The following is a 12,536-nucleotide window of genomic DNA, read 5'->3' as shown; positions in this document are numbered from 1 at the left end:
GCCTATCCAACGACTTAGTATAAGGGTGCAGACCACTAATTCAAGTGAGAATTTTTGTCCAGCTCATTAGCATTAAACGTGCCCCCCCACAGTATCTTTTCAAAAAGGAGATTTTTTGGCCCCCAAAATGGTGAGATTGTGTAAATCGTTGCCAGGATCAACTCCCTGGGTCTTTGAGCTTTCATATGAGGGCAGAAGGGTTAAAAACTACGGTTGAAAAATGGTCCTAAGTGCCCCAGGAAGTTGAGGGTTGCCACTTGAAAAATGGCTGCAATCAGACTTCGGAAAAATCACTTTTTGGGGGGTGATTTTGTTTTGTGGGAATAATTAAAAATGTAATTGGTTAACCCACAAAAAATTGAAAAGAAATTGAAAGATAAGTGACCAGACAAGAATTTCATTTGTGTTTCAGAAATCTCAGGAATGTTGGCGTGCATGCTATTGGGCCCTGAACGGTGCTGATTTTACACTGTTTTCAATGGGGCTTGAATTAGTGGACTGGACCCGGACAGCCCAAGCCAAGCATTTTGATGTTCCATACAATAATGTTGGTCTAAAACGAAGTGCTCATCAACGTGTACGCACACGTAAACGGTATATCGAGAGCTCTGTGTTTTTCATACACACGGGACAATTGTATGGTCGTGGCAGTATTTTAACCAACACCGCAATGTAGCATCTGCACTTTAGTGCCACGTGCAGCACGCGATCCGAATAGTACGACGTACACTGCCGGGACTAGTAGCGTTGTTAAGTCCCAAATCACTTAGTTGACAGGCCTCTGGCCAGTTTGGCAAAATGCCGAGAAAAGAACGGCTGCAGTGGGCCAAAGCCTTTAACACTCGGCTGCTGGTTCGGCACTAATCACGGACATGTTCAAGTAGCCTATAATGCGTATCCTACTTTTTCTTGGGCCTGAATGCAATATCGATATACCTCGTGCTGCACGTAAGGGGACGGTTGCCGAATCACCGTTCGTATCTGTGGTCATGGGTAGACAATGAGTGACGAATTTCGAAAGTGGTTACTGGGCCTTTCGCAGTAATCGTAAGAGTGGATTATTCACTCTTTTACACTCTCAAAAACTTTCGGAATGGCATTAATGCACAGAACTTTCAGGTACGCTGATGACATTCACCCTAACACTCCTCAGTCCTCCAACAGGTGAAGGATTGAGGAGGGTTAGGGTTAGTGCCCTTACGTATGGCATTAGTGCCCATTTGGCATTCAGCCAGTGCGGTACCCTAAAATAAAATGAGGGCCTAACTTCAGTTCATGGATTTACGATAGGCCCTACTGAGGCGAGCTTTATCAACTCTCTCGGAAAATGCTAATTAAAATGTGGAAATTTCGATTTATGTTATGATGTGCATAGTTAGTTTTCGCATTATATTATTTCCCTCTAAATGTAATAATGTTTAACCCATTAATGACTGTTCCTACTTTGGTGGTTTTAAAGAAATTGCGTGAGAAGGCCAAAAAAATCTCCAGTGTCTGGTCAGGGGCTGGCTCCAAAAATTGTGCGGCAATGCGGTTTTTCTCATTCTTTACCCGAGATATGATGTACACGCATGCGCTTGTACCGTTACGTTCCATGTCGGACTGCCCCCCTCACTGTTTACTACTTAAAAGCGTTTTCAGCTTGTGGATGTACGCAGGACATAATGGTGCATTCCACCAAATCGTTGGATCTCTTCGCACGAGCTCATCAATCTTTTGTGATTCCAAGGGTTTTTACAATAAGACATGTCATAATCAGGAGGGATCATGGAGATATTTCTATTGATCGCGAATTTGGGACTGGTAGTTTCAAGTTCGGGGTAAGTTCTTTCACAAAAAGCCCCGACCTGTGGGCCTATTTTAGATAGAGGCTCCTGAGCACATAGTTTCTGTTACTACTATTTGGGGGTAGCTTCGCGGAAAGGCGAATAAAAAGGATTGCGTAGCTAACCCCAATAAAATTGAAACGAAAAGTCAGCTTCTGACCATAATCTTGAATTTCCAGTGAGAAACCGGAGGCAAACCTCTTCCCGGGAGTCGACAGGTGGCGCTATTTCGGTCTGATTTTGAACTGTTTTCTATGGGCGCGTATTAATTTTGGTGTAGTGCTACCGTAAACACACTGACAAAAGGCACAATTTAAATATCTTCATAAATATAGTAGGATATTTAAATTATACAATACCAGAGGTTAGATCGCACAAGCTTCATGGTGGGAACCAACATGGCGCGGCAAGATCGTATCCATAGGAACGAGGTTGTTTGGTCGCCAGATGTAACAAAAAGTATGTCATCTGAATAATAGGGCCTGATTAAATGTATGGGGGCCCAAAGGAACTCCTTTTTTGTACATAATACTCACCGTACCCCATATGAACATGTGACCAGAAACTGGAGACCTTTTTTGGCCAAGTGTTGAAAAATGCTGTATTTATAAACTCAGTGTAATTATTCAAGAGAGCAGTTAGGTAAGTTGCACTATAGTCATAAATTGCACTATTGGATTTGATGTATCTGGTTATTTAATATGGATCTTTATTTGTGAAGCAATAGCTCAATTACGCCACTCGGTCGCTCATTGATCTGTCTATATTGATTGACCAAGTACCAGTCAATCCAGTTGAGGGATCGGTTAATCAACTGATGGAGTGATCAATGGATGGTCTTTTCTCTACCAGTTCATCTTAAAAAATGTTTAAAAAAACACGACCTTAACCAACTAACTTGGTTGCAATATGAAACAAACCTGAAAACCATGAAGCTCTGATACTAAAAATAAAGTTTTCATCCTTTCTTCGTGCTGAAACAGACAACAGTTGTAGAGATTAGAAAATCTGACCTAAGTAAGTGCCCCAATACCACTGTAATCAATTTTTATCATGTAATGTTTCATCTTTTTTTCGGCTTGTCCGCAACGAAAAAGATGTAAAATCTTCTGCCTGACCCCTCCTCAGAAAAAAATGTCTCGATCCGCCCCTGAGTTAATGCGATGATTGTTCAATCATGGTCCGTGGTTCAATCATTGAGTTTAGAGCCCTGTTGATATTTGCCGTTGTACACTTGCTATCAAATTTTCTCATATTCAGTGAGCCGTAGGTGTTTGATTTGTTTTAAGGAATTGAATTTAGTAATTGGAAGTAGTGATTTAATGTTCTTTATCATGTTGATGTATAATGTGGATTAGAGAGGAAATGGCGTGCTTTATATGAGAGTTGAAAAATCCATAATTACCAAATTAAGTCTTTCAGAAAATGTGATGTCGAGACTACAATTAGGTGATCAAACTGTTATTTCTGTGGCACTAAATTAGATTGTCCCAGGTAGTTTTTTCAATTCACCTGTTGTTCATTCAAAACAAAATTGAAATTTCCGTATGTTGGTAATGGTATCAGACAAGCTAAAGCGTAAAGTGAAATGCTATTCTTAAATTAAATGTATTTTCAAGTGAGCAGTAAGACACATTCAACTACATTGATATTTCATATGTTTACTTAATATCAGTTAACCAATCAACCAGTTAGTCGTCACTACTTCAACAAATCAATTGTCCAATCAATAACTCATACATTGATCAATCAGTTGCTCAATCGGTTATTCGACCGACTGATCAATCGAGTGATCAATCGCCCGACTGATCGATGAGATCGACCAATCAATGAATGGATGGACTATCAATTGGTACATTCTCTACCAGTTTATCGAAATAAAGAATAATATAAACAACAGCACAACCCCGATTACAAAAAACGAACTGCCTGTCTTACATCACGTAACCAGTTCCTTGTCCCTAAAGTAGCGTCAGATAAAACGTGCTTAATCATTACGAATGACATACAATTCTCCTTTTGAATGTGACTTTACGCACATTTTGTCCATAACACTCAAAATTAACTCTCAGGTTCGTAAATTTCCGCATATTCTACATGTATTGTTAGTTAGGCTAAAGCAATGAAACAAAAATTAACAATTATGGATACAAATTTGAAAAAGCTGTAGAACATAAGTCACGCATTTTTTTCCATTTAACCCTTAAACGTTAGAATTCACAACTTTCTGCCACAAAATTACGTCTGATAAAAACTTTAATCTGAAAAAAGAGCCACGGTGGAATCCATTTCCATCCCCTGGACACGTTCTCCTACACATGGTTTGCTACAATACATGTTTTCACGCACAATGCTTTCAGGAAATTTTTGTAGTAATGTCTTGTCATTATGAAACAAGTTTGTGAAAATCGAATATGCCGTTCTCGCAGAAAGCCCATTTTATCGAGACAGGTCAGCCAGATTTTTATAGTTAAATGCAAGCTAGCTAACAGGAATGAAGGTGTGAACTTCAAATGATCGTAACGACAGAAAAATATCCTCTTCTGAGTTACAACATCAATGCTGTAGGCCTTATGATAATGAGTATCATTTGCGCATGTAAAGTTTCAGAAAGATCGACCCTGGGATAGCTGTGAGTTCTTTATGGGCTCTCCATCTCCTTGCTTTGTCACAGTGAGATGTCTGACAAGCCCGGCTATCTAAGAGTTCAGCCTTTTTACAGCAGGTATAGGTGTATAATATACCCCCCCCGATCGTACCCATGCCTAAATAGTTTTATTGAATTCAATATTCATAGTTGTGACATTTTAATTAGGCAAGTGTCATATGCCGCTGGTTTGATGAAACCTTTCACGCTAACAAATGAAAACCTTTTACCTCAGAGCCTCAGTGGTGTTTTAAAATTACGAAGATAAGTTTTAATATACTTTATCGAATACAAAATTAGTTGAAGATCTCATGACTACAAGAGAAGTGGCTTAATATTCGAAAAATGTTTGATTCTATTGAATACTGTCTTCTGAAGACCTCTAATAGTAGAAAGCGTCGTTAAAGTTTTCATCTGTTCTTCGTACCTGAAACAGAGAAGATTGAAAACGGATCACATGATACAATTCAGTGCAGGCTGTGGTTGGGTTACCAAATCTGTTTATTCAGAACCGTGTCCTCATGATTATCATTTAAATTTAACTAAAATTAAAGTTCAACTTACAAATTCCGGACCAGGAACGATGTAAGGTCTCGGGAAAATGTCATTTTGCTGACCATGAAATCGGATCTGGTAAGAGGTGAAGACATTTAAATGGATGTAATGGAAAAACAATTTCCAAGATTTTTTTGCAAAAATAAATTAAGTGGCTTTGTAAACAAAATTCAAATTGTGAAATGTTATATTTCGATATTTCAAAAATATTTTGGGCGAATTGCAGAAGGGTATTATAAATCAGCAAACAATGAATGACCATCGGTCAGTCTTGGGAGAAAGACTGCACCTTAGTAAGTCGAGTAAAACAGACTGACATCAGTAAGTATGGTCAAAAGGATTTTAGTGTCGGTCTAATGCGTTCTAAAAAATCATTGTTTTGTGCTACCGACTATTTGCAACAAAATTGGTAAAAAGTTAGACTGCAATCAGTGTAACTGGAAACAAAACTGAAGTTCTGCCAGTCTGGTGACGAACGGACTTTCAAAACAAAGCCAGGTAACAAAGAAGGCAATCTCCGTTTTGACCACAGGCAAGGTTTCAATAGCAGAGACTAACTAAGAAATGCTTACACCGTGTTTGGCTGAGCGACGATAGCCTTCAGGTCTCTCCTCCCACTCGACATTTTTGTTAGAGAATGAGTTCTGTACATCGTACAATCCATGGCCAGGCACACGTCGCATTAGACAAACGCAGATGCTTGCTATGGCAACAAGACAGCCCAACACAATGACACCAGATGACGCAGCAATGGCGATGATTGCTCCATTGTTATTATTTTCTGTCGGATTTTCAAAACGATTTGTGGTAATTATCTCTTTTCGGTAAGAAAAAAAATAGCCCACCACAGTGGCACCAGATGAAGCAACACCTGTATTACCCAATGTCCACGTGACCAACACTCCCCCAGATTTCCGGGAATAGTCGAACCATTCCGAACTTATCCTGTCCATATTAAATTCAGTTTACTGTCAACACTTTTTCTTTCATGCTCCTCAAACCTGTAAAAATTGTTACAAATTGTTAAAATTGCTAGCCAAATGAGTAAAGGGAGAAAAAAACCATTCGGATTGTATTGGTAATATTCGGGCATTTCCGGCCTCGTCCGTGGTCCTTGTCCGTCTGAACTGTCCGTGGTAAATTGAAGTCAGGTTCTGTTCGAATGTGGCGGTCCCCTTTTTCCTACTTATTGAAATTCTCTTTACATTTACGTGCAACAGAAAGTTGCAGAAATACATTAAGCTCTCTGGAATTTTCATCTAGTTCGTAAGTGACTTCGCCACAAAGGCGGACGGGCCACAATTTTCAAGCTCCTATTGGACGATCGCTGAAGTTGCGCGTTAACGTTGACGCGCACGTCCACGTTGACAGCGATCATTTCATGAAACTCAGTGGGCGTGGTTTAAACTGAAGTGACGTCACATTTACGAACCGGATAGTTTAGTTGGCCAAGGGGCTGCCTGAACATTAATTTGAGTTTGCATAATTAATACTTACCGGTAACTTCGACGGTAAATTGGCATGATCCTGTGTTCAGGGCAGCATCGGTTACACTGCATGTAACCGTCGTTGTGCCCAGTCCATACATGCCACCAGACACAACAATGTTGCCTGCATTACCGACGCATAGAATGTCACTTAAAGTCAGGCCATCGACGTTGTCGCTGACTGACAGCATAGATATCCACGACACAGCAACCGTTGATTGTCCACTGTCCACAATGACAGATATGACTGAATTGGGACAAGAAATGTCGGGAGCCTCCGTGTCTGTAAACGAACACAAACCATTTCGAATCATAATGATTTCTGCATGCAGACTACCTCAAACAATGTGATGACACTTGAGAAAAAAAGAATTCTGATAAGAAAATATTAGACAATCGTTATAATATTTTCGTATCTGGTGAATAATTACCAATCACTTCAACGGTAAATTGGCAGGAATCTGTATTCAGGGCAGCATCAGTTGCCGTGCATGTTACTATTGTTATGCCTAACTCATACACTCCACCAGATATCACAGCAGAGCCTGCTTCATTTAAACATAAAATATCTCTTGGAGTAAACACGTCAACATTGTCCGTGGCTGATGGCATCGATGTCCATGACACAGCAGCATCCGCCCTTCCAATGTCGGTGCTTTCTGATGTGACTGCGTTGGGACAGGAAATTTGGGGAGATTCTCTGTCTGTAATTCAAGGAAGAGAAATTAACACATGTACGCGGCAGACATTTAGTCTTATGTTAGTTACGTCCATGCTCCTGTCTATTTCTCGATTTGTGACACAGAGCCCAAATTGTTTTCAGTCGGAAAACATAAAACCTGCAGGAATTTGTATACTTTGGAAATGTAACGATTTGTTATGCGACTCAATAGTTAAGCACTAACCTACAACTTCGATAATAAATTGACATGATCCAGTATTCATGGAAGCATCGGATGCACTACATGTCACTGTCGTTGTTCCAACTCCGTATATTCCACCAGACACCATGGCAAAGCCTGCGTCGTTTGTACAGCGTATGTCACTTGACGTCATCGTGTCAACGTTATCAGTAGCTGATGGCAATTGTGTCCAAGTAACGGCAGTGTCTGGCCTGCCAATGTCAGTAGCAATGGGCACTGGGTTGGAACAGGCCATAAAAGGAGGCTCCAAATCTGCAAAATGAGCATTCAGATTTGAAAATTATCAAAATTTTCACTTTTATCAATTTGAGAGGATTTCAGAGATGTCCGGACAGTATGAGCATAAAATGAGAGGGACCCCATGGCCACACCTACCCCTCATTAAAAAGTGAAAGGTTTGACACTGAAAAAAATAATACGACGACTGTTCATTTTGCAAGGGGGTAGTTAAAAGAGAAGTCATATTTGGATTTCGTTTTGATACCAACCGACAACTTCAATGGCGAATTGACACGATCCCGAATTTGTGGCGGCATCAGTGACACTGCACGTCACTGTCGTTGTACCCAATTCATACATTCCACCAGACACCACCACGCTGCCTGCACTATCTGCACAGTGCGCGTCGCTTAAGGTCAGTATGTCAACGTTATCAGTAGCTGATAGCATTGGTGTCCATGTCACAGTAGCAAACGACCTGCCAGTGTCGGTACCCAAGGTCACCGTGTTGGGGCAGCTAACCACAGGAGCCTCTCTGTCTGCAGATTTTGTGAAAACAAACAGGAGATACATTGTTGACAAGGCGTTTCTTCTCGAAAAGAAAAGCGGGGATGTTTTCAGTGTAAAATGCCTGACACCATGGGTATTCTGCTCCATGTGACACTTCACAACTTGAATTTATCGTAATACGGATCCTCTACTAGCAAATATAATACTTTGGAATTAGTACACTAATTACCAATCACTTCAATGGTAAATTGGCAGGAATCTGTATTCAGGGCAACATCAGTTGCCGTGCATGTTACTGTTGTTATTCCTAAGTCATACACTCCACCCGATACCACAGCAGAGCCTGCTTCATTTAAACACAGAATGTCTCTTGAAGTAAACACGTCAACATTGTCAGTGGCTGATGGCATCGATGTCCATGTCACAGCTGCGTTGATTCTTCCAATGTCGGTGCTCTTTGAGGTGATTTCATCAGGACAAGTAATTTCAGGGGCTTCTCTGTCTACAATTACATTGAGTAAGAAAGAACAACGTCACGTCACCTGCAGATTAATCCACCCATAGTTCCAATAAAAATTAATAGAAAAAAACAGGAGCTAGGAAAACAGCTAACATTATTGATTGTGCATTCTTGTTCAAGAATTAAATCTCAGTGTAGTAACTCACCAACGACTTCAATGATGAATTGACATGAGCCAGTATTCATGGCAGCATCGGTTGCACTGCATATGACTGTCGTAATCCCAACTCCAAACATGCCTCCTGACACCACGACAAAACCTGCGCTGCTGACGCACAGTATGTCGGTTGAAGTTAACTGATCAACGTTATCTGTTGACGATGGCAATGGTGTCCATGTCACAGCGGCATCTGCCCTGCCGATGCCACTGGTCATGGTCAGTGGGTTGGGACAGGCCACATATGGAGGTTCCAAATCTGCAAAATGAGCGTTGAGACTTGAAACAGATATATTGAATGTTGATTTGTTCCCCTTTCACAACATTTGGCACAGTTTGCCAAAAAAGGTGTAATTCCAAGCAGTACAAATTAGTGAGGACAGGCTGTATGGCTGTCCCCTGACCTTGACCAAACGTTTATGGATACGAAGAAAGTTTTAGGTGAATTTGTTGTATATGAAGGAGAAATTTAAATACAAGTTGTCGTACCTGAAACTTCAATGATAAACTGACACGATCCAGTATTGGCAGCAGCATCAGTAGCGCTGCAAGTAACCGCTGTTGTACCTAGTCCATACATTTCACCAGACATCACAACATTGCCTGCGTTGTCTATACAGCTTATGTCGCTTGAGATGAATGTATCTACGTTGTCAGTAGCTATTGGCGTTGGTGTCCATGTCACAGTAGCAAACGACCTGCCCATATTGGTACCCGTGGTCACAGTGCTGGGACAGGTCACCGCGGGAGATTCATTATCTTTAAACAGCATTCAAACATAATTATCAAAAATCTAGCGCATTCACATACTATTTTTGTTTTTGATATCGTGGATTTCCTGTCCAAACGAAAAGGATGCATGTTATTATTTCAATGCAAAATGCCTTGAACCGTTAGTCTTCGTATTAGCGACATCTAACAGCTTTTTGCCGACCTGGACAAATTTACCCATGTTTTTCACTACTTGCGTGCGTAAAATGTATCGTTTTATCCTGTCAGATATCAAACTTTCCTTTGGAGTTTAGAAAAATATGCACAATTAATTATTCAAGTGCTATAAAGTTACGTTCGTCGATATCCTTACACAGGATATCGCTCGAAAGTATCAACAATTTCAGGCTGATACACATATCATAAACAGCATTCCTAGCCAGTATGAAGCTCTAGATATCGAGATTGGACAGATAACATCCGGCCATTGCACATTTGGCATCGGCAAATGCAAAAAGATTCATCCACTTTTGCCAATGATCATTTCCAGAAGCTATTAATCATGTACCGGTTGATCAGGAGTGAGGCGTGTTGTTATTGCTTTTGCTTCCAAAAGAATGCAATTTTGAATAAAAATGGATCCTTGCCTCAGTAGGATTCAGATTCTGAGAAAATCTCATTGGGAAATTACATTTTGTAAGTTGGCAGCATCAGATATTTTCAATATCAACTTGTTTGGTAAAACGCGCCTCAATTCTAACAAGACACTAAGTGTTGTTGACTTTTTCAATATCAACTTGTTCGGTAAAACGCGCCTCAACTTTAACAAGACACTAAGTGTTGTTGACTTTCCACTAGGTGGAACCTCAGTGACGACAAAAACTACTGTATACTGACCGACAACTGTGATGCTGAACTCGCAAGAACCTGTATTCGTAGCTGCATCAGTTGCGTGGCATGTAACTGTCGTTGTACCTAATTCATTTGTTCCACCAGACACCACAACATTGCCTCTACTGTCTAGACAGCTAATGTCGCTCGAGGTTAGTATGTCTGTGTTATCAGTAGCTGTTGGTATAGGTGTCCACGTCACGGTAGCAAATGATCTGCCAGTGTCGGTACCAATCATCACTGTGTTGGGGCAGGTAACGGTTGGAGCTTCACTGTCTGGAAATTTCATGAAAAATATAACTGTCATCAACAACTGTGGTACCCTGGTTATAGGAGTGTAGAAGAGATCATCAGGCCGTGTCGGAAACGGGCTTCCAGACCTAGCTCTAGACAACAGATTCCGATGCTGCCTCAGCTCAAGTACCCTTCGGTTATCACCAAACCAGTTTGTTTCATGCGGCAAAATCTTAAGTTTCTTATTTCATTACAACTCATGTTTCACAATATAAAAGCAGTTCGTTCAACAATTTGTTAGGGTTGGATGCCCTATAGACGTGGTTGATATTGAGCCTTTTATGTACCTGTAGACAAACGCAGATTATGCTAACACGATGACGGGGTCAGTACTGGAACTTCATATCCTCTTCAATTTCTGACTAATTGTCTTAGCGACGGTATTTTTATATTATCTTTGACATTGGAAGAGTGTGTGGGGTGAAACTATAAATGCACAGTGCTTACAACTGGTAGATTGCCCTCACTCAAGCATTCTCACAAGCTTAACCCTAAAAGAGCCAGGCTGTATTGGGCCATCTCACAGCCAAGGGGATTCTGCCCCCCCCCCCACTAAACTGTAGCATTCCTTAAATCAATTTCCGAAACTTTGCATTTGTATAAAGACACCCATCATCAGAATAGAGGTTTTAATCAATTCAAATGAAGTTTAAGGCCGCAACAAGTCAGTCCACGTGCGCATTAGAGAGGAGACTCTTGGGTATGATCGACATGTCTCGGCAAAAATGGGGTTTGGACAAGACTCAAAGTCAATATGACCGCCTTCGGGATATCAGGCCTATGCCAAAAAATTCCAAAGGATTGGTGAATGAAAATAGTAAAGCGGCGATACAGGAAAAAAAGGGGCAGGGATGAATTCCACCTCCTCTCTTTGGGTTAAAATAAATGCAATTTGCGTTTCTGGAAATAGCCAAGTTTAGTACATGTATATTATAGCTTATTCAATGACAGTAGATGTTTTAAACAGCTCTGGAAAAAGGCAAATTGAAAAAAATCCAAACATTTTTCAAGTTGTCAACTTTATCTTTACCGCAGTTTTCTTCATCACTCCCATCCAAGCAGTCCGTCAAACCATCACACTGCCACATATCCACAAGGCAAACAGAGTGTCCACAATTAAACTCATTCTCTCCACAAGTCAGAATTTCTGAAACGAAGAAGGACATGTTTAGTTGAGACTGGAAAATTCAGAAACAACGGGCAACATCAACATAACACCATACTTCCATTTTGACTTTTGAATGTTGATATTTTGGAGAGAAGAATCAGATTGAAAGAAGCGATTGTTTGATTCAGGTTATAGTGAAAAACGTTTTCTCATCGTCACTTATTGGCCTACCTGTAGATGGAAGGCATATAGCCAGCAGCAAAAACCCGCTGGAAGTCTCCTCAAAGTCTGACGTGAATCTTATCCACATTTCACTTCCAGAGGAGATCAGATTAGGTGGGGATTTACTTCCGTGCCAAACGAAAAATTGGCCTGTGGTAATATCGTTGCCATCACCAGCTAACAAATAGTCTTGATCTCTCTCAGTTTCAAAGCTAGAGAACGTGAGTCGAACAATCTGGCCATCTACACACTGGATGATCCAGGTCATGTTGACGTTGTTAGGATAGTCACTTGGATAAGAGGGTGAGGTTACCGCAACGCCCTCACCGTCTGGGACCTGGACAATGTTTTGCTCTGTCTCTGTTAGATTCAAGTTGACAGACATCAAGCTGAATCAGCTGACTAAAAAGACCGGTGGACTGTTGAGTTGCAAGAGGGTCAACAGATGCTGAGCCTTTGGTAAAAC

General features: G+C 40.8%; 1 protein-coding gene across 1 annotated transcript; it reads right to left on the bottom strand.

Annotated features, from left to right (window-relative positions):
- Positions 1-2,992: 2,992 nt before the first annotated feature.
- On the bottom strand, positions 2,993-12,422 carry LOC110983021 (hyalin-like). Its single transcript, XM_022241877.2, has 13 exons — positions 12,080-12,422; positions 11,771-11,887; positions 10,453-10,722; positions 9,334-9,603; positions 8,834-9,103; positions 8,397-8,669; positions 7,927-8,196; positions 7,421-7,690; positions 6,947-7,219; positions 6,526-6,798; positions 5,601-5,809; positions 5,038-5,103; positions 2,993-4,900 (listed from the first exon to the last, which is right to left on the bottom strand). The coding sequence occupies exons 1-13, from the start codon at positions 12,336-12,338 to the stop codon at positions 4,856-4,858; spliced, it is 2,865 nt and encodes a 954-aa protein (XP_022097569.2). The 5' UTR covers positions 12,339-12,422; the 3' UTR covers positions 2,993-4,855.
- Positions 12,423-12,536: the final 114 nt, after the last annotated feature.

The sequence above is a fragment of the Acanthaster planci genome, linkage group LG21 (assembly GCF_054643075.1).
Source record: "Acanthaster planci isolate LZ-2023a linkage group LG21, COTS_SCS, whole genome shotgun sequence".
Taxonomy (NCBI): Eukaryota; Metazoa; Echinodermata; class Asteroidea; order Valvatida; family Acanthasteridae; genus Acanthaster; species Acanthaster planci.
The sequence above is the reverse complement of the archived record's forward strand: the minus strand, read 5'-3'. Positions and strand labels throughout refer to the sequence as shown.